The sequence below is a fragment of the Stegastes partitus genome, unplaced genomic scaffold (assembly GCF_000690725.1).
Source record: "Stegastes partitus isolate 25-593 unplaced genomic scaffold, Stegastes_partitus-1.0.2 Scaffold982, whole genome shotgun sequence".
Classification (NCBI taxonomy): domain Eukaryota; kingdom Metazoa; phylum Chordata; class Actinopteri; family Pomacentridae; genus Stegastes; species Stegastes partitus.
Window position 1 is genome coordinate 110671 of NW_007578713.1, and position 25336 is coordinate 136006.

Sequence of the window (25336 nt, forward strand, 5' to 3'; positions counted from 1 at the left end):
CAAGTCCAGTTGTTACGATTAATCTACAAGAATAAAAATGTCAGGGGCAGTTTCTGCAGCTGAAACATGCACAAAGGCTCAGACTGCCCTCAAACTGCCCCCAAGTTCTTGTTGTGGAAAACAGCCTTTTAGTTTTACTTTATAAAGTAATTAAATATAATTACTGGTGTTTAAGAAGACATCTTGTAAATTCTGAACTAGTTCTACATCAACAACTCAACCTTTGATGGTAGCATCACTTCACCTCTCTCTCCAGCTGATCCTCTGTGGCGTTGATGGGTCTGTACCGCAACATGTAGCCTGAAGCCCCAGCAGCTGCCTCCCAGCTCACCCTCATGGTGCTTGTGGTCTCATCATAGACATTCATGTTCTTCACAGCTGACAGCGGCACTGGGAGGACAAGAACAAACAGTTAGAGCAAAGAATGGCTCTGTGTAATACTAAGTATGTCTACATAAGTTTTCAGCGTGTATCGTGGCAGGATGGTGCTCTCAAATTCAATAATTTGATGTATTGTGAAGTGTCTCAAGAAGACTGAGAGAAACAATAGGAGATTTTTTTTGATGAAATATCCAACTGAAGGAAATCTTTTTTTCTTTTCTTTTTTTTAATGCAATATTTGACAGAGGTTTTGGCACAGTGAAGGGATAACGATACAAACAGGCAAGAAACATCAAGGTCATATTTTTTAAAATTCCAGCGCGTCCCAAAGGGATCATAAAGTTTTGTGCTTTGATGTGGAGAATATTTGGTATCAAATGTGCTCTCTTTCATTACAGAGTTTGCACAGAAATACATTTACATCCTATACATGTGCAATTAAGTTATAAACTAGATGTAATAGATGAATAATTAATCTTTTTGTGTGTGTTTGTGTGTGTGACAGTGAAAGAGATGTGGGGGGGGGGGGAACCTACAGCACCAACGAGGGCACCAGGCCAATGGAATATTTTGCAGACTTTAACTTTGAAACAGGATGCACCATTTTAAGCACCCATAAACGAGATTTTTGGCTTTTTAATAGAGTGGGTTTTTTTATAGTAAGTTCTGTCTCTTGACTGTTTAGCACCAAGTCAGATCAGTACCGGACACCCCCACCCAAACCCACAGCCCCCAGCCTTTACAGACTTTAGGTTGAAGCCACAGTGACAGTCCGCAGAGAGTGTTTCAAGATAAACATTATGGCCTAACTGAGTGTTAGCTTAAAAAATGAAAGTAAATAAAGCCACAATGATCAAACAGCTGCTGGCTGCCATTCAAGTCAATGACAACAGAACATTCACTTGTTGTTTTATGACAGTGGGAAACAGCTCATTGTAAAAATCAGTTGCACATTTAAGAACAAATAAAATGAACATTAAAGGACAAACGAGTGAATAAAAGCATATAGAGCTGTGCACTTAACAGGTCATTAAATTATATCAGTTTATTTAAGATATACACAAAGACCGCAGCCCTGATAAATAGCTTTTTAACTGTTGTCTTTATGACTCATTGTGATTCCCACTTCCCCCACGACAGACTATCATCAAATCACGACACCATGTGAAGCTGTTTGTGCTAAACCATTCTCCGCCTCAGATCAGATGCTAAATATATGTAGCATAAACAGAGATGTTGGACCAGATATGAAGGCAAGTAAACAAATTCCATCAATGTGTGTGAAACAGGATAACGAGCAGAGAAATCAAGTTGTTTATCTCACAAGCCATATGGAAGAAACAGAAAGCTTTCCCACAACAGTAAAACGCCACAGAGCGATGATGCTATCCGCCTTCAAACGTCCTCTTTAATCACGTCTGTCGACCCAAAGGGCAACTAGTGTCTTGTGAAAAAGCCATCGAGAGTGGAAACCGAGCGCTTCTCCCGTTAGGCAAAGAGGAAGTGAGTTTGAAGTCAAGAGGAGAGGGGGAAACAAAGTAAGAGGAAGGCAAAGAGGCGAGGAGGAAACACTCACAGGTGGTCTCGGTGCCCTTCAGAGGCTCGCTGCTCTCCTCACCAACCACGGAGTAAACATTGACGAGGTACTCGGTCAGAGGGGTCAGGTTTTCCAGGACTACGCTGGTCACCGTCCCATCAACTATCAGCTGAAATGATAAAAGATTTGGTTATCGTTCTGAGGCTGGTACTTGTCAGTTTCAATCCAAACAGGTAAAAATTATTTTATCAGTTCTTGCACATCAAGAAGTCTTACTGACAGATCAGTGGGATCAAGCCACATTGTCAATAAACCAAAGAACTCTGCACACTGCCAACCGTTGCACTTTTTGGATCTCACAACAATTATTATTTACTACCAGAACTCAGAAAATGGTGTCAAGTGCAAGAGTAGAATTTTTTCTTCAAGTTGCATGATCAGAGGACAAGCTGACCAAATGCCAGAATGCAAGTGAGTTCACAAAGGAGGAAACACATCAACATAACTCAGACATCCAGATCTGTTCACAGAATTGAGAGAGTTTCAGTTGTTCCTTTCTATTAGCAGCATGTCGTCGTGCTGTATGTTCAAATCTTGAAATGTTACCGTCACTGTTTCTGCAAACATTTACAATGGCTAAGACTGGCTTGTTTAGACTTGTTTAGGTAGTAATAGCACATAAGGTGAGCTGGGTGCTGCTGAAAATATTAGTTTCTTAGTTCATCATTTGTTCTGGTGCTATGAAACGCTGTGTGTGCATGTGTTTTTATATTTTCATAAAAGAATTTATAGTAAAATACTTCACAGATTTTTAAGTATCAAATTTGGCATGAAGACTTGTGAAGTTTTACTAGTATTAGTACTGACTATCAAATTTACAGTATCATGACATCCCTGCATGCTACATTTGCAAGATTTTAGGATACACATATCGTCATCCATTGTACCCTGAGAAAAATCTACTACATACAAAACTTATTCTGTAGCTATTCAGTAGCAGTGTGCAATTCTATCTGAAGAAATTTTGGTTGTTTTCAAAAAGCACAACATTTCATTAAAAAAAATAAATAAATCATTGACTGAATTCCTCCAAACCAACCAAATAAAATGACTGTAGCCTGAGTTCTCTGTATATTGTATAAGAAAAGGATGAATGTTGAACAAACTGAGAATAAAATGTTCTCTCTCATGCACTCATCAAAATGTCAAAGCTGAGCCTTGGAGAACTGAGCATGTTTTGTTTCAGAAAACTGGTCATGAATGTGATTTGCAGAGCCCATCTGAAAGGACACACGGCAGGTTAAAGTACGTGGTACTTGTCAGACCTCTGATATACTCAGGTTCTTAAAAATGAAAAAGACAGTTATCTATCTAAAGAGTACAAGAGCAGACCAGCATTTTTCTTAGGTCAGTGGTCATTTTTTTTCTCCTTCTCCTTTTCTTCCTCTGTTAACTTTGGCTGAACGTCCTTGTCAGGCATCAGTTTGACTCAGCTAATTGTACAGTACAACATTTAGGTGACATCAAATGATGGACACGAACACACTAGGACAAGTTTGCAAGTTAATGATGATTTAAATTGGACATCTGAAGATTCAGATGATTCTCTGGGATCTGTCAGTACGAGTTTGGTGGTGGTCCATCTGTTGTATTGTCAACATTAGATGGTTATTATCTGTTAAGCTGAAACTATAGTGGTGCATTCATGAGCTGCTGGGAAAGTCCTCCCATCCAACTTGGCTACTACTTGGTGTCACATTCCTGTGCTATTCTGCTGGAAAAATCAAATCCAGCAGAGAAATGACAACCAAACCTAAAGAAGCTGCAGCTTCACAGGCTGGTGGAGTGTTCAGCTGTGTGATCTGGAAAAAAAGCTCCTTCTTATCAAGTCATTTACGTCTGTAATTGATTAACTTCAACCTGTTTCCAATTGAAATCAAGTTCGAGCAACCATCGTTAATCTTTGCTGAATCAGGACATACAGACACTCAAGATTCTCAAAACAAGTTGATTTCTGTTGGAAACTAGTTGAAATGTTTTTATATAATTCAATTGTTTTCAGGGGAAAAAAAACATTTTGTGTAGCCAATTTTATATATAATTTACTGAATGAGATAAAGAGATCAGTTTTGGCCGTGTGCTTTGTGAAGCAGGGTGAGAAGCAACATAAGAAGCAGAATAAGAAGCAGAATAAGAAGCATAATAGCTGAGCTACCGAACACAAAGCAGCTCTTCTTAGTTCAATTCACATTCCAGATTAAACTGACCTTAACAGTGGTTTTGCATGTGTCAGTTAAATATGCTTACACCTTAACTTTCCAGATATTTTTCAAAACATGCAGCTGCATTTTACCTTTTATAGCATTTTATTCAACTATAAATGAATTTTAAATTCTCAAACATGTTACTGTTCACCTATAAGTCATGGTAGCTGTCTTTTTTCTTTTCTCTTGTTGGATCTGTGAGCAGGAGAGATGTGCATCAACAAATTGGTGACAAATTAATGGTGTTTCACACTGTTTTAAACTGTACTGAAAGTTTAAAAAAAAAAAAAGACTTTTAAGTCAAGCAAGTTTCTGATATGAGGTGAAAACCAGCATCTCTTATATTGTCTGTCAACTGACTCTGGATAAGTGGAAGAAACTGGATGGATGGATGGATGGATGGATGGATGGATGGATGGATGGACGGATGGACGAATGGACGGATGGATGGACGGATGGATGGATTCATAACTTTACTTGGACATTTGTCTTGTAATCAGTTAATATTCTCTCAAAGGCCAAAGATGTAAAACTATGTTCTAAAATATGTGTGTACACTTTACCAAGTGAAGTGACAGACTTAAGCTGAGCTGGAAGGACCTATAAGTGTAATGTTACCAACAACCGCTAGTCGCTGGTTTCAAAGAAAAAATCTCGGACTCTAATGAACTCAAGAAGCATTAACTTCTCATTAGAAATACTCTGTCAGTTGTGTTCTTTCAAATAGTTATTATGGTCTTCATCAAGACGTGATAGAGTGTTTGTTGTTAAGAACGATACCTGCTCCGACATTAGCCCAATGTGGACCGGTCGCTGTTGGTGTAAGTAAGCTATTGTTTTGCTTCAGTCAGAGAGGGGAGTGTTTCTACAGCAAGAAAGATAACATCTCAAACTCCCTATGTGGACGGTTCATGCTCCAAAAGGAAAATACAGAATGGGATGATGAAAAGCTGCAACTCTTATTTTCAAACGCCAAAAGTTCAAAACCACTCATGCAGCTCTTCAATGGGTTTGACTGAAGGTTTTCTAGATGACTCCTTATGATTTGAAAAACCAAGAATAACACCAACCGCCAAGTTGTTTGGAACTATTTACTGTATTTACATGTGTGCTTCGTCAAAATGCATAAATATCCCATATATACAGCGATATGTGTTTCCCCTGTGTTCAGCTTGCCATGGCCTCATCGCTGACTCTTCTCCTTACCGATTGTTTAATTTAGGAATTCACTCTCTTCTTGCACTGGTTGTAAATCACAGAAGATAAGACCTGCACTAAATACCCAGGATGTAAATATCACGTATCTCATGTTATATTCCTCGATGCTTTCCAGTCCAACGTAAACACGTGAAAGAAGAGAAAGAAGCTGTACAGTGAAGCGTCTCAGCCCACTGTGAGGTCTATAACATTAAACTAAGTGGATCCAGTGGAAACTCTGCTGGATTTCAGACGAGCCGGATTATAATCACACAGGCTCCATCTGACAAGAGCCAATAAAAGCACAAAGGATGGAAAAGGCCCAGTGCTCTGTTTTTAAAGACGGCACTGACAGGAGGTTAAGTGTAAACTAAATGCAGGCTCATCAAAGCAACTGGGATCCAGATTTCACATCCTTAGGGCCAAATAAACTGGGACTTTGAATAAAAGCCAGACCTGGGCATTTGGAAACACACCCAAGAGTCAGGTTTTGTGAGGTTTACCAGATAGGACGACAAATGCCTGAAAATGAAACAACAGGGGGCGATTTAAGTGTCAATTAGTCTGTTTTTGTGTGACTGACAACCTGTCATTATCTAAATTAACTGAAAGTCGTAAATCTCACCTGAATGGTGCCGTTCACAGGTAAACAAACAAAAGAGCTATCTGTTACAGTTTAGGGTCTAATGGGAGCCAAAGGGAATTAATAAGCAAACAAGATGCCAATTGATATCCAGGACCTTGTCCAACACTAACACATGGTAAACATAAAGGTTACCGTCAGAGGAAACACATTTGGGCAGATTCTAAGGAAGTTCTGTGAAATGGACCAATTATCTAAGTCTTTGGACCATTTAAACCTGAAACAACAGATTAAAATAGATCCCAAACAACAATGATATAACCAGCACTTTATATCAAACCCAGGTGGAGGAAGTGAGAAGACAAAATAGAGTACTTGGAGAGACGTGAGAAAGGACTGTTTGCATTTTCATTTTAGATTATTTTCTCTAGTAATTGATTATTTGTTTGGGTTATAAATTTTTGAGTGTTTTTTTTTTCTGTGTGTTTCATACATGGCTGCAGGCTTAGTTAGTGTTCTGCTGAGTATTGTTGTTTTTTATTTGAATTTCCCGAATGACATTGTAAACACGTTGAGATATACTAAACTGAAAAGCTTTATCTCACCTCCATGGTGGGTCCTCCAGCCACCATCATGTAAGTGATGCGATACTTCTCCACGGGACCGTCGGGTGCCGTCCAGGTGGCACGGAAGGAGCGGTGGGTCACCTCCGAGGTCACCAGGTTGGTGGCCGCCTCGACTCCACCACCTAAAACGGAACAAACACGACCCTGAATGTGATCCGACATGTCAAATATTTCACACTGTGAACTCTGCCGCAACAAATCTGCCCTCTGACAGTGAAGCTGTTGGCTGGCTGTATATTTCAGCTCTTCTGTGAAAGGCTTCATTTAAAACAGTTTCTCTCCTGCTGTGCTGTAAATCGTTTTTATATTTCCACGTAAAACTGATTTACAGACAAAAAGTAGTTCCAGTGTTAAACTTTCCATCTGTGTTGCAACATTCTTTGATGATCTGAAATATTCGAGATTGTCAGCGAGACCTTATTTAAATACTTCTACGAATTTGTTCCTGCACTTTCTTGCTTTTATCTTTTCAGTCAAGTCAAGCTGATCTTCTGCTTTTGCATTTTTAAGGTCACTGGATTTAATAATAAAACACTCGGCATAATTTCTACTCTCTACTTGTCAAGATTCATTCGTTTTATTATTCAAACAGGGTAAAAGCAGCTGTAACAAGGAAGCTAATATTCATGTCTATAACTTGGACGAAAGAGTTTATGTCGTCCTTCATAAGCAGAGTAACTCTAATGCCCTCAAGTGCCTGTAAAACCCGCTGAAAGCCTGTAGTAAAATTCTAAAAATTTATGGTTGTCAGTTTTAAAAACCATGGTTTTGTAAATTCCGGAAAAGCAGAACTTTCTGAAGCTACAAAGTTTCCATCTGACCTCCACCACCAGTAATTACTAAAAGGTGTAAATCTGACTCAGCGGTATTTAAAGAATATGCTGCATGTACAGCTGCAAGCAGCGGCCGAGCTCCATCACAGCTTTAAAAATTCAAACAGTAAGGACTCGCAGCTTCCAGGTGTCACAATCATGGAGTCATCATCAGTCATTCTGGATGAAAACTGGACCGTTTCACTAAGTTTGGTGCATTTCCATTATTGGGAATGGGAACTTCTTTTGGCCTCTCTTTTCAAACCTTGGGCCACGTATCTTAAAATGGACAGCATAACTCTTTTCCTACCTGGGCCCTTGACGCTGTTACACAGGTTAACAGTGAGGTCATCAACAATGTCCAGCAGGAACTGGAAGTCGTTGACGTTGTACATGTGAATCTCATCTGGGTCGGTGGCGATGGACCTCAGCTCATTCTCATCAGCGTTCTTCACACCTGAGAGAGAAACGTACCATTAGAACTCAGAATCAAAGATAACATTAAATATCTGCTTTGTGAGAGGTGACATGAATCTTAAACATGAGTCACCCCCTCATCCACCAGAGTTCGTGTTGTCAGCACATGTTGATAATCAGCTTTAACATATTTGGAACAAAAACTGAAAAACTTGTCGACTGAAACATGTTAAATCAATCACAAGAAACTATGTTCAGTGTATTATTTTCATCTAATCCTTTGTTAAAGTCAAATATTGTTTTTAATAACCACTTGCAGGTAACATTTTAGAGTTTGTCATTGCTAAATATTTCTTTTGGTTTTCTGCTATTGAAAGTTCACACACCGATAGCGTAGAGCTCGATGCCGCTGTCTCTCAGGTTCTGGGAGTTGAAGACGATTTCATCCTGGGACTTTCCGTCAGTGATCAGAACACCAATTTTTCGAGAGTCTGAACGCATCCCGACGTTGGCTTTGAAGTTGTTCTGGAGGATGTAGTTCAGAGCCATTCCTGCACGACAGCAATGAAGAGGTTTTACATCGTATTCAGCCAGTGAGCTCTCAAAAAGAGCATGTGTAGATTCTGTAAGATGAGGAAGAAGGACTTGAGAGTTTCTAATTAAATCACCTGTCATGGTGTTTCCTCCTTTATATGGCAGGTTGGCGATGGCGTTAAGCAGAGAGTCCTTGGTCGGGTGGGCGTTCAGGTGCCATTCGGTCTTTGGGTCTCCACTGTACTGAGCCAGACCTGCAGAAAACAGGCAGCAGCGAATTTAACCTAAGACAGACCGACTCTGACCGTCATCGCAAACCCACGCAACGGTGCCAGAAAAAACAAGTCAAGTAAAATAAACAGCAGTAAGCAAACATAAACGTGTAGTACAGAAATATCACAGTGCTGCAAAATCTACATCATCAAACTCATTTAATGTTAATGTTTAAACACCCCAGCAGCAGTAAAATGACTAAAGCAGCAACTGTCTGACAATATGTGACAGAAAACTAATCCTCTATATGACGGACTTGCTGCAATAACGGTAGTGAAAATATTACCAATCTGGACTCTGTCAGGGCCGATGTCAAACACGCTGACCATGCGAGCGATGAAGTTGCGGATGGTTTTAAAGTTGATGCGACCGATGCTCCAGGAACCATCGACCAGCAGCACGATGTCGGCCCTCGCTGTGGTCTTACACTGAGTGTCTGCAGAGAGACAGCGGGGAGGGGGAAGTTAGCGAGACACCTGAAACACAACAGACACCACCAAAAGTGTCTGTCCAGCCTTATGTTAACTGTTTGTGTATACGAAAGGTGAAAAAGTGAGAGGAAGGACTGTGGGGCACATCGGAAACAGAGAGAGAACTGAGGACAAGGAGTACGTCACAAAACTCAGACAATCTCAAGATGTTTATACAGCAGAATGTTTTTACACAGCATTATGCAACACAAATATTTCACACTCATAACATATTGTGCAACAGCTGTCACACTTCTGGATTATCTGCTGTCTTCAGGGGCTTTTTTTTTTTTTCCTTTTTCTTCCAGTGAATCGTTGATGGTTTTTTTATCCGGCAGCGAATCAGCCCTGTGGTCTTTTCTGGCTGACACTGAGGCTGCCCCCTCAGCAGGAGTCAGCCACTCTGACACTGTGATATACGAGGCCTCCTGATCCCCCGAGTTACTGCACATTCCTGCTCCAGGCACCTGCGGGGGTGAAAAATGGCCGCTCGTCCTTGTTTTTAGGACGACACGCCCAGCGGACGCCCAGCGATTAAAAATTGGGCCCCTGTGTGTGCAATTGAAAACAGGTTAGGAGACAATCAATTAAATTTTTTAGTTCTTACTCAGCAGGCTGCAGAGACAGATGCTTGATGCTAAAAGGAACTGAGTCGGATGCTTGGCCGCAGTCTGTTTGAGTTATACCACCGCCGGTAAACAACATGCTCATGTGTCCCTCCGATGTTCATTAATAAAAACAGATGTCATAAACAGAGGCAGCTCTGAGAGGCATCTAATAAGCTTCAGACGACTGCTGGATCCAGTGTCTCTGAGTGAGAGCAAAGAAAATATCCAGCTCGATGTGACTGTGGGATATAAATCACTAGTGGCATGCAGAATCCTGCAGAGATTAGTAATTTTTGTTGTTTTTGTGCTCAGGCCCGCGGCTGCTAAAGCTCCAAACCCTGAAATGGAGTAATTATTCACTTCGAAATCAAAAATCTGACAGAAAACTCCAGCAGACACTGTGTCAACACGGGGTTTGCTTTTTGTTTCTCGAAATGAGATACAAATCATTGGGGTAGGAGTATCTTTAGTTTCAAGCCTGATGAGGATTTATATGAGCTCTTGTTGGTATAATATATATATATATATATTAATGACCTTAGTGGCATGTTGAGAAAACGTCGTAGAAAAACTTAAAAAGCTAAGCACCAAAGGCTACTCCCAACTCAAGGTCCACCTAATAGCATCTCTACAAGCTTCCAATTGTTGAGGGTGTTGAGCGGTAACTCTGTCACCACAGACAAGACGAGCTCCATCTTGTGACAGCTCAGCAAACTCTGTTGCATACGGGTGAAAGCTCCAGATAAAGCTGGTAAGTGTGTCTTGAGTTGGGATTATTTGGTTTAACGTTAGAAACCTTTTAATGACCTCTATGTGTTTATGCAAAAAAAAATATTTAGATTCATAACGACAATTTAGAGAATAAATGAATAAATGTTTGCTTCCTTCCATAAGATTAGAAAAGTATCGTTGCTCATTAGGCTCCCTGTGAGGTTTAAATGAATGTCATTTCAAAAATGTCCAAACGGTGCTAGAAAAAAGTTTTGCCACTTCACTGTCAAGTTTTTCTTACTTCGTTTAAAAAGACATTCTTTTTAAGGAACAAAGAATTTAATGGGATGGAAAAAATCATGTTTTTGCTGTGTATAAAAGACGCCTCAGATCAGCTCAGCCCGACCATATGGCCTTGTCAGAGAGGCTGGAATAAAGCCTCCAGTAAGCAGCCTGCCATTTCAGAGCTGCAAATCTCAGAGTGGAACCTCGGAGGACCGTCCCAGCCTATTCCCTCCTCGGTGGGCAGTCGGTCACCGTGTCTGCTCTCCATTACAGCAGGAATTTGTGCCCAGGGTCAGCACCTCCTCGGGGTCTTATGAGAAGCATAACATTTTCCTAGCTGCATGCATCCCTGCAGCAGCTAAAAGCTCTGTAATTGCAAACAGAGCCCTTTTCCACTCTTCAGACAACATAAAAATGGGAAGTATCTACTTTTGCATGACTAAAGAAACATTTGGCCAGCAGATACTGAGCACAGTAGTAAGTTGTGTAAGCTAATGAAGATATGTGTTTGTGGCAACGGCATTACAGGTCACCACATTGTAGGGTGGCTGCTCACACACTGACTAAAAATCTAACATGTGAGGTGGTCAGGGAACACGTCCAACTGGGCAGGTTATAAATGGCAGTGTCAACACTTGTCTGTTAAAGAGCATGTCATTTTGCTCCATATGAGATAGGAGGGAGGTGACGAAACACGAGCCAAGCAGCTCAAAATGATTTAAACTAATCATAATCATTTCCACCAAGTTTTGGTAAGCAATCCCAAAGTGAGAGTGATAGTAATTCCCTTCGACAATGAATAATTCAGCCTTCTGGCACTAATCTAGGCCATAATTCCAAGTGAGACCACTCCTGTTCTGAAATGACTTGGATCACAGAGCGTCTGGACTGCAGGCCTGCTTTTTAGGGCAGCTAATGGAAAGCAGTGTGTAGTGTGCTGGAGTTATCAGATTTTACCAGAAGGATCGAGAGGAGGAGGTTCAGCATCGTCAATGAGGGTTGTCTTCTCCTCTCCTGCAAGAGGCAAACTCTCCCCTCCATCAAACATCCCAAAAACAGCAACAGAGTACTTTGTTCCTTGCCTGAGGATAAGAAGGAAATGACAGAAACAGTTGAGTCCAATCAGTTGTTCATAATCTCCATTAGAAGACTTTAATGTCAGACTGAGGTTTCAAAATCTAGCTCCTGGTCTTTCAAGTTATTGTTTTAAAATGTGTAAAACAAGGAATGTCGATTTTATTCACTTCTATTCAACAGTTAGACCTTGGCGTGTGAAAAAACTACAGGCTGTGATGACCCAATGACTCGCAGCAAGTAGCATGAAATTGCATTAGGAAAAAGTGTAAGCTAAAGCTACTAAGATCAACAGCAAATAAATCAGGAACTATTTTCATAATTGGTAAGTCATTTATTATTCGTTATATTTTTAACAATAATGCCAACATTTTCCTGAGTCATGCCTTCTTACTGGTGAAGATTAACTGCTTTTCTTTGGCTCAAGTACAGTAAATGTAACTTCTTTGGATTTTGGAGTGTTGGTTGGACAAAATAAGCCATCAGACATCATCTTTGGGTTCAGAAGCTTGTGTTAACGCACATCATTAGACCATTCTGGCTGCAGACAGTCAGGAATTCAAGGATAAATGATAGTCTAAAACCATATCAAACCTTTATTTGATTTATTTAAGATTAAATCCTAAACTTAATGTGACATTACATCACATCTTCAGTGTGTGTTCCTCCTTGACAGTGGTATTAAATGTATATTGTGATAACTGATTTCAATTAATATAAAAGAAAACACTGTGCTAATATTTTTGTATGAGGTCCCAAAGGATGACAAAGGATAAATGTTTTGTTTGTACAAATCTCACCTGAGTTCCTCCAGAACAACTGTGTTATCATAGGGTCCAACCAGGAGCTCCCCCAGGTCAAAATCCTTCCCTGTGGGGTGAAAGGTCACTTTATAGCCTCTAACCTCCCCGGGTGCTGGATCCCAGGAGACTCTGAAACTGGTCTTGGTGGGCTCTGAGGTCTGGAGGTTCCTGGGAGCCTTAAAGGGTGACACTGAAATAGAAGAACCCAGAAGGAACTTCAGGACAAACGCACCCGGCGGTAAATTCAACACGACTTCAACTCTTGGCAAAGCTTTGAAAGTTCAGCCACACCACATTCAAGCCAGTTTCTCATTAGTCCATAATACAATTCCTTGAACCCGGTGTCAATTGTTAAAAAGCCCGTGTCATGCTGTGTGTTAGTACCGCTAGCGTGTGATTGAGCATGTGTTTAACTGTGACTTTAGAGTTCTGGTAAAAGGCGTGCTCCTCTGTGCTGCAGCACCTGTGGTGTGAGGAATACTCATCTTAACAAGTGGTTTAAACTTGAAGTCAGTCCCTAAATCATATTTCTGCTGGGACAATCAAAAAATATCTGCAACTTGGATGATAGAATCTCTTTTGTTTCCAAGGAGGCAGGACTTGCAGTAACGTTCTTCTTCAAACGAGTGACAAAATCATCAAACAAGCCAGGTCTTTCCATTTTTTTTTTTTTTTTTCAATCCTGACAACTAATTGGAGAACATTCTGGAAGCTAGCTGAAACAAACGTCAACACATCCTTATCCTGGCCTTAAAAGGATAGTGCTGTTTTGGGAAGATTTTTTATGTTTTTTCCTTCAAATCCAGAGATCCAAATTAGGTCATAGTTGTTTGGGGTTTTTTTCTCGTTGTGCAGAAGCTACTTTCAAAATTGCAGAAATATACTTTCAATACTTTGTATATGTTGACCTAGTGATAGAATTTTTAAAACTGTCTTTATACGTGTCAGAAATATGCAGATTCACATACTTGTGGAAGCATGACAGGGTATTTCAAATTTATACTTAGAGTTAAGTTTAATCTGTGGCAGTTTGCATAAAAATGTTATACTATATCACCACTTTTTTCAGACTATATGAATCTATGATCAGTCATATTCTGTGACAGTAAATAAAGTGTCAACAATTAAAAAAAAGACTAATTTGGCAGGTGGTATACCAACATAACTAGACACTAATTTGAGATTTTAATTTTATGCTGAAATTTTAACATCCAGCTTGTGGAGCCTTTTACAGGACACCACGTAATTTTGATGGAAGTGGAAATGTCCTCAGCAGCAGGCTTTGTAATAATTTATCTCGACTCCTCTTTTTAGACTGAGCACAGGTTTAAACGTCTTGGTTAAGATGGACATGTTTCTGCAGTGTACTGTCTCTCAGAGGGTTGAATTATGGACCAACGTACGTGTCGTTCCTACTCCTTGCCTTGCTTTTCCTTCCCTGCGCTTGTAGATGGGCAGAACAGTGATGTCGTAAGTGGTCATGGGCTGCAGGTTTTTCATGATGGTGGAAGTGACAGCCCCAGGGATCTTCAGGACCACTTCTTTGCCTCCACCCCTGGGACTATACTTCAGCCGGTAGTTGACCACCTTGCCCGGTGCAGGCATCCATGTGACGTTCATGGTTCGTTCGGTCTCATCCGACACTGTCAGGCTTTTAGCAGCAGCAGTGGCTAAGAACAAAGAATTAAACACTCAATAACTTGAAAGAGAAACATTAGCTCTGTAAGGTAACTGTTCTCACTAAAATAAGGAAAGCAGTGTTCTTAAGAGTATCTGTGGCTATCCTGGGGCTTGTTTTAAACCTATCATCTTGTGAATGTTGCTGCATTGGAGTTATTTTTTTGCCAAGTCCCGTTGTTCCAAGATCACAGAATTTACAGCTGAGAGGTTTTAGTACATCATTGACTAAAGGTTACAGCCTTTACAGCAATATAACATTTTGATTAGGCAGACAAAAAGTGTCCACATTTAACACACAACTAATTGAACACTTATGACTGACTTTCATATTGACATTTAAAACACTCTGCTTATGTAGGTCAAATCATTTGGTTTCACCTCAGGTTGATCTGACATAAGAACACTTTATTTCCTTCACTTCCAAGTCATTTTTCATCAAACACATGCCTGAGTTGCTGCACTACAGTAACTGAGTGGAGACTCTTCTGACAGAAGGCTTCTCTGTGCACAGCCAGTGAGCTATCGCCTACTGTAGCCTGGATGTGAGGCATTTAGGAAACATCAGTAAACTGCAGGGTTTTATTGTTAAGCAAACGTTGAGCAAGTGAGGCACTTTGGCGACATTTTCATTTTTATGTTGCTTTTAAGAGATTCACTGAATTGAGGTGAAGAGGACTTATTTTGATGCATATTTGCACATTAGTAAGACTGTAGTACAACATGGAGGTGAAAGCAGAGCGCCATTCATTTAAACATGAAAGTCCAGTAAAAATATTTATTCTCTAAAATCAATAAATAAGCTGAATAAATAACTGTGATCTCAATAAGAATCTAAATTATCGTGATTAGCATTTTGGCCATCATTGTGCAGAAAAGCCCAAAAATAGCTTAAACTTAGGGGATTATGTAGAAAGAAAATTAAATAGAGTTTCAATGTAGTGTCTTCATCAGTATTGATCATTTCCAATAAACAAACAAATTGCATCTTAGGGAGGTGGATGCCACTGACTGTATGATGGAAGCAAAATTTTCTAGATTAAGAAACAAATGACAAAGAAATGCACATTTGTCTTCAAAACTCAGAGCTATTTCCTGTCTGACATCTGATATAAACATGCACTGTGTCACCTCTTCCCCTTGAATTGCATATTTGTCATCATACTTAGCAAGATTTTATGACCTCAATGCACCAAATTGTACACACTCAGAATTCTTGCTATGATGCCTCCTCACAGCAATTATTATTTTGTTATTTTCCATTTAAACTTTTATTACCACAATGTCTCCCTCTCTGTTTTGAGGCCAGGTGCCCTATCCCTAAGCATTCCTTTGGTAATTGGTATGTAATAATAACTGCAGGCATAAATGTTGAGTAATGCCATAAGCTCGATGCCAAATCTAATAGGTTATGAATTAGGCTTTTACCCAGAAGTGATCAACTGTGAGGAAATGGTAACCACATTTTCCTTTTACCCCGAAACAACCAAAGCCCTGTAAAATAAAATGTAATTCTTCCGATGATTCTGCAAGTGATTTAAAAAACTATAAGGGAATAATATGTGTACTTAATGAGCCCCAGGAAAGTTTTTCAAACTACTTGATTTTGCTCTGGAGGATTTTTATTGTTGGAAAAAAAATATGGCATCCAACTTTTTAACATGTTGATAGATTTTAACAAATCTACAAAGCAGGAGATGCAATAGTTGTGGAAAGGTGCATCGAGAAACGATAAGATGTGGTAGTTTATCTAAACGCTGCTTTGTTTAGGGTGGCCAAAATGTGTGCATTTGATTTCCCATGTGTGCAAAAAGAATGAGAAATGTGTTGACATTTTTAGAGAGTGCCACGTCTCTGATGCAATAAGTTAGCCTGCAGTTTGCAGGACACCCACATTGTACCAGTATTCCCCTCAGCTATGAGTTGTGTTGTTTTTGAGAACACAACCCAACAAAACTGTCACCACGTTGATGTTTCCCTCTCAGTCACAGTTTGACAAGAATCTGAAGTGAAAATCTTAATCTAAACTTGGACTATTTCCATAAGCTAGGAGCCAGAAACCTTTGGAGAATGCCAACTGAGAATTATGTAAGAAATACATTTTGTTTTTCTGACAAAAGGAAGCATTGAATCTATTCTGGCTGATATTCATGTGGCGTGTTGCCGTGCAATCAAAACTAACTCAGTACTGAAGCCAAGCACCTAACACTGAGAACAATACCAACGTCCTTACCTTCCCTCTGAGAATGAAAGACATGGGTTCATGACCCGAACACTGACTTTTAACACCTGGACTGACTGTAACCAGGCTGCAGGGAAAATCTCAAAGTAACCAGGCACTGTGCTCTTGAGGAAAGGCACTTTAACCATTAAATAAAAACCATCTATTCAAAGATTGTTTATTGGAATGATAATGATTATTTGTTAAATGGATAAATGCTAATATTATTGTAATCAATTAAAAATATATCAGCTAATAAGGCAGAAGACAAAAGAGATTGTTGCATTAAACAAATGCACCTCCATGTTGTCAAACTGCTAAATGTGGTCGTGGTAAAGAACTTTGTAGCATCGAGTTGTGACAAAGGCATCAGTTGACTGTCTGCGGCTCATGCTAACGCTAAACCAAGATTTCAAAATGCGAACACAGGCAGAAGACTGAGAGTCTGTCAGTAGAGAGCAGCTCTAGCTGCTAACACATGCTTTCAACAGCATTTAAACTGAAGCAATGAGGTGTATGTGCGACACTCTGCTCAGAGTATAAACACGTTTTGTGGTGGCAGTAAATCCTGACAGATTTCCTGGACTGATAATGTTGAAGTCACAGTATTTATGGAAATCTGTTCCATCTAAGAAGTTGTTTTGAGCAGCTGGACTAATCCTAAGTGGTTCCATCACTTAGATCAGCTATGAGGATAAGCTTGATATCAAACTTTTGTTGTTTGATGGATTTTTTTCAGAGTTTTCAAGCTGAAACTTGCTCCTGTCTTGTTGAGGGTCAGTAAGTGTCTTTTTTTTTGCGTATGTTTTCTTTATTGGTAAAACTGACTCATTTTGTCACTTAAGCGTGCCGTATTATCAAAGTATTTACTTAATAATACTAGGTCGGTAATTACACGAGTCTGATTCTATCCCCAGAGTTGATTAGAGTTCAGAATGCAGTTTCTTACCATCAGTGGTTTCCTGTCCAGTGAGTGGGTCGCTGTCTTTGTAACCGTAGGCGGCGACCACAGAGACTTGGTAAAGCGTCTCGGGACTCAGACCTTCCAGCACGGTGTTTGTTACATGTCCTGGCACTGTTTTCTCTCCAGCCTCCTCAGAAAACAGTGACTTCCACCGAACTCGATATGTCTCCACGTTTCCAGGAGCAGCCGTCCAGGAAACCGCAAAGCTGCTGTCAGTTACATCGCTGGTGACGAGGTCTTTGGGAGGGCCCACCTCTGGAAACAACAAGTGAGCGTATGGATTAATGAAAGATACAGTAACCAAGAACACATACTGTATAAAAACATAGAATGCAGTATGTCATTCATTTCTTATGGAGTTTACATTAAATGGCTGGTGAAAGAAATACATATTTTCCCCCAAAGTTTCTTCCCGGATCACAGCAGATGTTTTGAAACTCAACTGTAAGTAATTCTTTTATTGTATAAAGTCATACTGGCTGGGTTACTCAAATGTTCCTTCCAGTTTTTGTCAGTTTTTTCTCAATTCATCTTCCGTTTAAAACAAAGGAACCATTTGGATGTGCTGGCAGATTAAATTATTTTTTTAAATGGAAACCATTAAAAGGCCATTGAGTGGACAGCAGAGATGAACAGCTCACCACAGCTATAAAGGCCAGAGAGGCCTGGATAAACACGTGTGAAGAGCTGTCCAGGCTGAATGATTTATTTCTTTCATATTTCGGAGGATATTTTAAGATGCTTCAGCTTCATTAGTGAGTGAAGAGCACTGGGAGACATGGAGGAGGAAAGACATAAAACACGTCAGGAACCGGATGAACTCGAAGTGTCTACTGAGCCAACAGGAGAGAGGAAATCTCTTCACTGTAGTTTAGCAGACATCTTTACTTCATTATACCATTACCATAGTCCTCCTTCTATAGGACGATCGTAAACTGCAAACTTTGATATTCAACATTTCTAGCTTTTAGCTAGCGAGTCTCCAATTAGGTTTGTGGGAGACTGAATGTCTGTCTGTCTGTACTGTGGGTTTTATGAACGTTGACTATTATGGATTAAAAACCTCAGAGTTGAAGGAAAAAGCTTTTACATCCTATTTTTGTAATATTGTCTCTAGTTAAACCAGGAGTCGCCTTGTGATGAATCTTAAAAATTGACATTTTGACAACTTTCCTGTTGCAGGATTTTTCCTGTTCTATGTTCATTTGGCTAACCTGCAGATTTATGTTCAGTCTGCACGATCATCTGATTGTTTGGTCTCTCCATCCAACTAGCTAAGATCTAATCTATTCATGTATTTGTTATGTTTATTGTCAAAATATTCTAAGATGCATTGCTTTATTCTATTTTTTGGTTCAGGAGGACAGATGAAACTTCACCTTTCTGATAAACTTAAGCTAATTTACACTTCTTTTATATATTGATCAACAAGCATTGTTCCTGTCATGCAGAGTAGACATAATCAATAAGTAAAATGGACTTATTATAATTAGACCTCTCTGAATGTTGCAATACTAATTGTCTCATCAAAGCCATATCAGATTTAATGACCAGATTCATGACCACCAGAGGATGTACTTTTTTTGTACAGTCCACAGCATTATACTGCTTCACCTTAAGAACAAACATATATTTACTTCTACGATGTTTAACTAAACTTAACATTTAGCTGCAGTAGTGAGGTGCACATGCAGTTTGCAGGAGCTGCTAACAATACTTAATTCACTAACCCTAAACATTTGCAAATTACTTTAAATTGTTGGCTTTTCAACTTTCTGATCAGTGAGATTTTTGTCAATATCTATGATGATATCAGGCCAAATTCTCCACTTGGTCTCAATTCATGCTCCTCAGAGGATTCATGTTTGGGTTTTTGGTTATGTTACAAACATGATATTTACTTTCCGGAGCACGAACAACTTCAGCACTAGTGAAAGCTCAACACCATAAGCTGCAGTAGATCGAGTGATTAGGCTCAAAGACAGTTCATCAGTATTCTGAGTGTCCCATCTGACGCTCGGATTTTGGGCTTTGATAAAATTGTAGGAGCTGCTACAAGGACTTTAGACACATGTCTCGCCTCAACTCAACCTGTGGACTGCTCAGGCACTCAGAAGCCAAAATCCACATCTATAAATCCAAATATAGCTTTTAAAAACAACACACAGTGGCTCATGTTGCTTCACACAGTCACAAGATCACTTTCCTACAGAGACACTGCAGACGGCTGGAAGTATTTGTGAATGATGGAGGAAAACGAGACGAAGGAGGATCGATATCAAAATCTAATACTTCTTCAATGTGGAGAAGGTGACAGCATGTAGAGAGGAGGCGCTGGAAAGACAGAGTGGCCGTTTCCACAATGTGATAATTATCACAAAATATTAGATCCAGCTATATAATCAAGAAAGCGCGCATGAAATAAATCACTTTCTAGCTTTCACCAGCTGATACAGATCTTTGGAGAGAGTGGGAGAAAAGGAAAACACCGGAGTTTCCAAATGTTTATAGTCGGAAAAACTGATTCTGGTCTGTATTCATATCAACAATATTCTGAATATTTAATTTTCAAAAAAATATTTGTGCTCACAGGGCAGAGAGTCAAAATATGTGTTTGTGTGCACTGATGATAAACAGAGAAAAAAATTAATAGATCAAATGAGATAAGCCTCAATGTTGTTGCGAGCAGCTCACTGATTTCCTGCCAATTGATAGAGGAAATGTCATTTAAATCAAACGTCTGAATGTGTTAAACATGTGGCCAGACATGGGGATGAGCTCTATTAGTGAGTCAGGGTAAAACAGGGTCACAAACATGTAATGACAGAGACAGTAAATTTAAAAAGACCCATTTCTTCAGCAGCTCCCTCAGTCTTTAGTGGCATTGTGCGAAGAAAAAAAAAGTCTTTAAAGTTGGGGATCGACAGTCAGTTATTTCCAACAAATAAACACAATGTTGCTATGAAGCTCAACTTGCAATCCCCAGTGTATTGTTTTATTAATGCATATATATTTAACAGTTTATTTGTGTCTGTTACTGCACATCTGCTGCTCAGTTGCCATCACTCAATCATCACTGCACAGAATACAGCTGCCATCAGAGGGGAGCTACCATTTGCTGCCATGTATTTTTTTTTTTTATCTCTTTCAATAAGCGCTGTCTCTCAAAGCTGGAAGCCGAGTCTGGAGGCTTTAAAAGAATAACAGCCATCAGATGGAGTGTGGAATATCTGGCACTCTGCAGAGGCTGCTTGAAACGCACTCAGACCTGTTTTTCCACAGTCCATCACAAAGCAAATCTGAGTAAAACCACATGAAATTTAATGCACTTTTGAAGATATTTCCACTGCTCGACTCTATCTATCTATCTATCTATCTATCTATCTATCTATCTATCTATCTATCTATCTATCTATCCATCCATCCACCCATCCATCCATCCATCCATCCATCTATCCATCTATCTTTTCTTTTTTTTGTAATGGTGGAAAGTCTTTTTCTCCATTTTTTCAGTTTGTTTTAAATATGTTTCATCAGGTAATTGTCATTTTTTAAAGTTGGAAATTATTTCTAGCTTCTAAACTTAGACTTTGTTGTGACTCTCTTGTGGTGTCTAAACAACAACAAAACAAAAGTCAAAATTCTTGCTCAAAAAAAAGAAAAGAAAAACATCTGCAATTCAGTGATGACTGGGGAAACTACTGGCATCTACTGAGGAATATTGCGTGACAGGACTGAACGTTCCAGAACAGCTAGTAAAATGACTGGTAGGATTATTTTGTCAACAACAAAAAAAAAAAAAAAAGTTTGGAGTCAAATTCTTTGATGCTACGTCTCTACGGCCAAGTTAAACTAAATTATCTTAATCTTGAATAAATTGAAATCAGGTTGTAAATTCAGGAGCGTACAAAGTCCTGCAGAAAACAGATGAGTCGTAGTTGCACAGTCCATTTATCAACATCTATCTCGAGGCAGAAAAGATCTGACTGATGTACTTTGACATCGGTTAACAGATCAAAAGATCCAGACGCAGCAGGTTGTGTATTGAAGAGCAGCTCCACCTCTGAGAAACAGCGCTGCGACTCCAGCTTGCTCACCGCTTAACCGTCTGAAGGGCGCGTGACTGAAACAGTCAGCTCTGCCTTCTGTATGCTCTCTGGTTTTGTGGGTTTCTGAGAGGCAGTGTGTCACGCCTCAGTGTGGGACTCCCTGCTGCTGAAGCCTCGCAGTCACAGTGGAAAGTCTCTTGGCTGATGACTTTGTATAAACTTGGCTACTTGACATGTTCCATCCACTGACAGCTATTTAAAGCACCTTGAAGTGACTAAAGTTTTCGTGCGGGTGGCCCGGATTGAGGAGAAGAATTTCACTGCGGTGGTGTTGTTGGTGCTTCTGCACATCAGAGGAGAACGCTTTGTCTTGGTCAGTGAGCAAAGAGCTGATACTGCTTTAGTTTTCCAGTGTTTAGGCTCATTTGTGTGGGACCGCTGCTCCCGCTGAGTGGCGGGTCTGACACAACACTGAGGTCATCAAGCAAAAAAAAGCTCAAGCTCATTGCTGCCATGACTGACAAGTTTGTAGACTGAACGGTATATCTCACCTGCATGTAAAACCAACTAGCTTCAGCTACGTTCTTGCTCTCTAGTGTCTTTTTTTGGTTTTTCTTACTGGTATTTATCAAGCTAATTTCTGGACTGTATATCCTGCACACAGCTCAACGGTGCACTTAAAATCCTTTTGCATTTTCTATTATATATTTGTCTGCATGTTGTTGTATGTGCACCGAACACATTGACCCCTGTGGGACTAAAATCCTGTTCCCTGATATTATAAAGCACTGTGCAGGGTTTTGGCACCTGATGACCTTTTAAACTCTTGGATTTATTTCTCAGGCCGGCCTCTCTCATTTTACTATAGCTGAAACAACACACCCATACCAAGCCTGACACCCACTAACAGTATCTATAAGCTCCTTTGCAATGGGGGGATGTGTCTGATCATTTTTGGCCAGATGTGCAGAGGTGTGAAACTCGGCAGAGTTTTAACTCCACTCTCTTTTTTATTATTAACACAGCCGCTTTTGTTTCTTTTTATGCACACAACTAAGTGCAGCACTGCCTTCAAAGACATGCCGTCCAAAAGAGCAGGATATGTTTCCAAAACACACAAAAGTCATAGAACTGTTAAAAAGAAATCAGAGAGGGAGTGGTGACTATAGAGGAGGAGACTGAAGGCCGGCATTTCACCTCACCTTTGATTCCATCAGAACAGGTATGAACACGCCCGATGTTTGATGTGGTTGGACAATACACTGTACAACCTAGTATGTTTTAAGCACAATTAAACCTTAAAGGGTTGGGAATCAATAGATGTTGGTAAATTGGATGTTTTCCAAATTCATAATAATGATGGATGCATTAAGAGACATGCTTTTCAATGAAGGCCAGTTATTTTTGACTAATTCCAGACAAGGTTTGGGATTGCATAAGTGATTCTCCACAAAAAGCTAAAAGTAGGACATCCTAACAAGTGAAAAGAAGCGGAAAATAGACAAGATTAAACCACTGGCTGCATGTAAAAGACGGAAGTAGCCTCCAGGGCTCAAATGTGAAGCCATTGTGGAAGTGACTGACACCTGCATTCAGTCGTTAGAGGGCGAATCCTTTGGTTGCAAAAAAAATAAAAAAACTGATTGTATAGAAGTCTAAAAGGAAATGAATCTAGTTCACATTTGATCTGTTACCTCAGCAAAGATTTTCCCAGTTACTTTATGGTCTCAATCCCTACTTTTAAGTCTCCTTCACAACAGCACATTGTTTATTTTGTGACCTATGGTCTCATTTAGAGGAAAATAGACATTAAAGCAGGATATGCTTAAATCACAAAAGCTAAACTCTAAATGCAAGGCTTTAAAACAATGAGCAGAACCTGAATCATAACTAGAATGAAGCTGTAGTTAAGCCACTTCCCAGCACCATAGGCTAAAGACTAGCACATTCATTTTGACTGTTGGTGCTACTGAGCATTCAAAGCATTTTGTCAGTTTAACAGAAGATGTAACATATTGATTTAAGTACCTGCCATCATTGCTGTTGATGGAGGACATAAAGGAAATGTGTCTGAAATCTTTTGAGCACATTTTATACATCATTGATTTTACTGAACCGTAGCACCCTCAGAGGGAAAATTATGTTCACAGCCAGACTGCACAGCGAAACCACGGCTCTCTTGTAGCTTTTCCCCTTTTTAAACTTTATCACCTTCATGCAACAACTAAAGAGACGTCTTTTTATTTTTTGGCCAAAATTTTATGTTTGGTCTTTTATCACAATTCTAATCTGGAGCCCAAAGTGAGATGGAGTGTGTTGTCAGCCAGATTCAGCACAGAACACTGGGCCAAGCTGAAACGCCAAACCAGTAAGTCTCAGTATGATCTGAACTGCATCCCAAACATCATCCGTGTCCTCTACAGCACACCTGGGAAGCAAAAACTACACAAAGACACAAACTGTCTATTGAAAGCTAGTGTCCAGCTTGGACAAAACCAACAACTATAATCACAAAAAAAGAACTTATTACAAGCATCCAAACTCCTTTAAAGACTGTTTATATGTATTTTTAGACTTTACAAGATTGACGTTTTGGGTTTAATTGAAGTTTGAGTCATGACAATATAAAAGGACACACTTAAAGATCATTAACATAAAAGCAGGAAAAAAAGTTTCTGGAAAACTTCTTCAAACACACCTCATCATTCCCATTGTGCACATTTTGGGGCTTTATTGTCATTTGTTTTTACTGTTTAGGAGAGGTTTGTCAGTGGCCTGTGGAAGCCATTCAAAACGAATTATATAATTTCAAAGATGCACAGTCATCAATCTGACAATAACTTTGGCTTTCGTGACTCCTAAAAGTTTTCCATTTCACAGCAGTGTCACACTATACCGGTCCCACATTCAGGAAGTCCTGGTCAGCGTCAACTTTTTGAGGTTCTTCCAGATGAGCATTAAAACTGAAGAGTTGGTGTAAAAGCTGCAAGCAGCTGCAGCTCCTTTATATATCAGCTGTGGACAGGTTTACGCCATACAACTGAGCGAGATGGGCCACATTTATTCAAATGTCATTGGACTTTATCCCGAGGATCAACTGTGTCACTGTTTGAACAAACTAGAAAGCCTCTCTGTAGCATTTATACAGTAGTTTGGACCAGAAGTAGCTTTGATAGAAAACATTGTTAGCGACTCATTTTGGCATAAAGATCAGTTTTCCATTTTAGCCTCCATTTGGTCATGAACGGAAATCTCCTGTGCACAAAAGAGGCCCTGATGAAGCTTAACATGGGCTCTTACTGTAAAATAAGAGGTTTTACAATGAGAAAAAGTGAGCTCACTGGTTTTAATGTGGGTACAGTATCAGCACAGCAGTTTTCCGCTGCAGATCTGAGCAAATTTAGCTCCGCATGTGAAGGAAACAAAGGTAATGAGGAACTCCTGCCAGCTGCCTCTGATGTGAGCCAAAACCAGGAATTTCTGGACGCATCCTTACACTCAACCAGACCGTGAATGCAACACGGCAGAACAAGTACACTACGACATGCCAGTAAACACCTAATACAACAACCTGAAGCATCGGAAAAAGAAAAGAGAAAAAAAAAACAGAGCAGGGTTGTATAAATTTGCATGGCACAACGACCAGAGACGCATCTGGAGGGTGTGCAGGCCGAAACACACAGACTGTGGACAGCGCTATTAAATTCCAGGCAAGCCCTCACAAGGTGGAAAGAAATAAAGAGCGCAACAAAGACAGACGGAAAGAAAATAACACGAAGAGACAACCAAAGACGGTATAAAGAGAGACACATAGCGGGAAATGGAAAGAGAGAGACAGCGAGAAGCAGAC

General features: G+C 39.8%; 1 protein-coding gene across 3 annotated transcripts in view; it reads right to left on the reverse strand.

Moving 5' to 3' along the window:
- LOC103366807 (collagen alpha-1(XII) chain-like) overlaps positions 1-25336 on the reverse strand; it is a 154064-nt gene that overhangs the window by 101069 nt on the left and 27659 nt on the right. For all 3 annotated transcript variants that reach the window (XM_008294637.1, XM_008294636.1, XM_008294638.1), the window contains exons 13-23: positions 17423-17692; positions 13979-14245; positions 12573-12765; positions 11656-11780; positions 8911-9060; positions 8486-8605; positions 8204-8368; positions 7711-7857; positions 6568-6710; positions 1958-2087; positions 245-390 (exon numbers count right to left, since the gene is read on the reverse strand). In XM_008294637.1, coding sequence (XP_008292859.1) covers positions 245-390; positions 1958-2087; positions 6568-6710; positions 7711-7857; positions 8204-8368; positions 8486-8605; positions 8911-9060; positions 11656-11780; positions 12573-12765; positions 13979-14245; positions 17423-17692 — 1856 coding nt within the window. The remainder of the gene's footprint in view (positions 1-244; positions 391-1957; positions 2088-6567; positions 6711-7710; positions 7858-8203; positions 8369-8485; positions 8606-8910; positions 9061-11655; positions 11781-12572; positions 12766-13978; positions 14246-17422; positions 17693-25336) is intronic.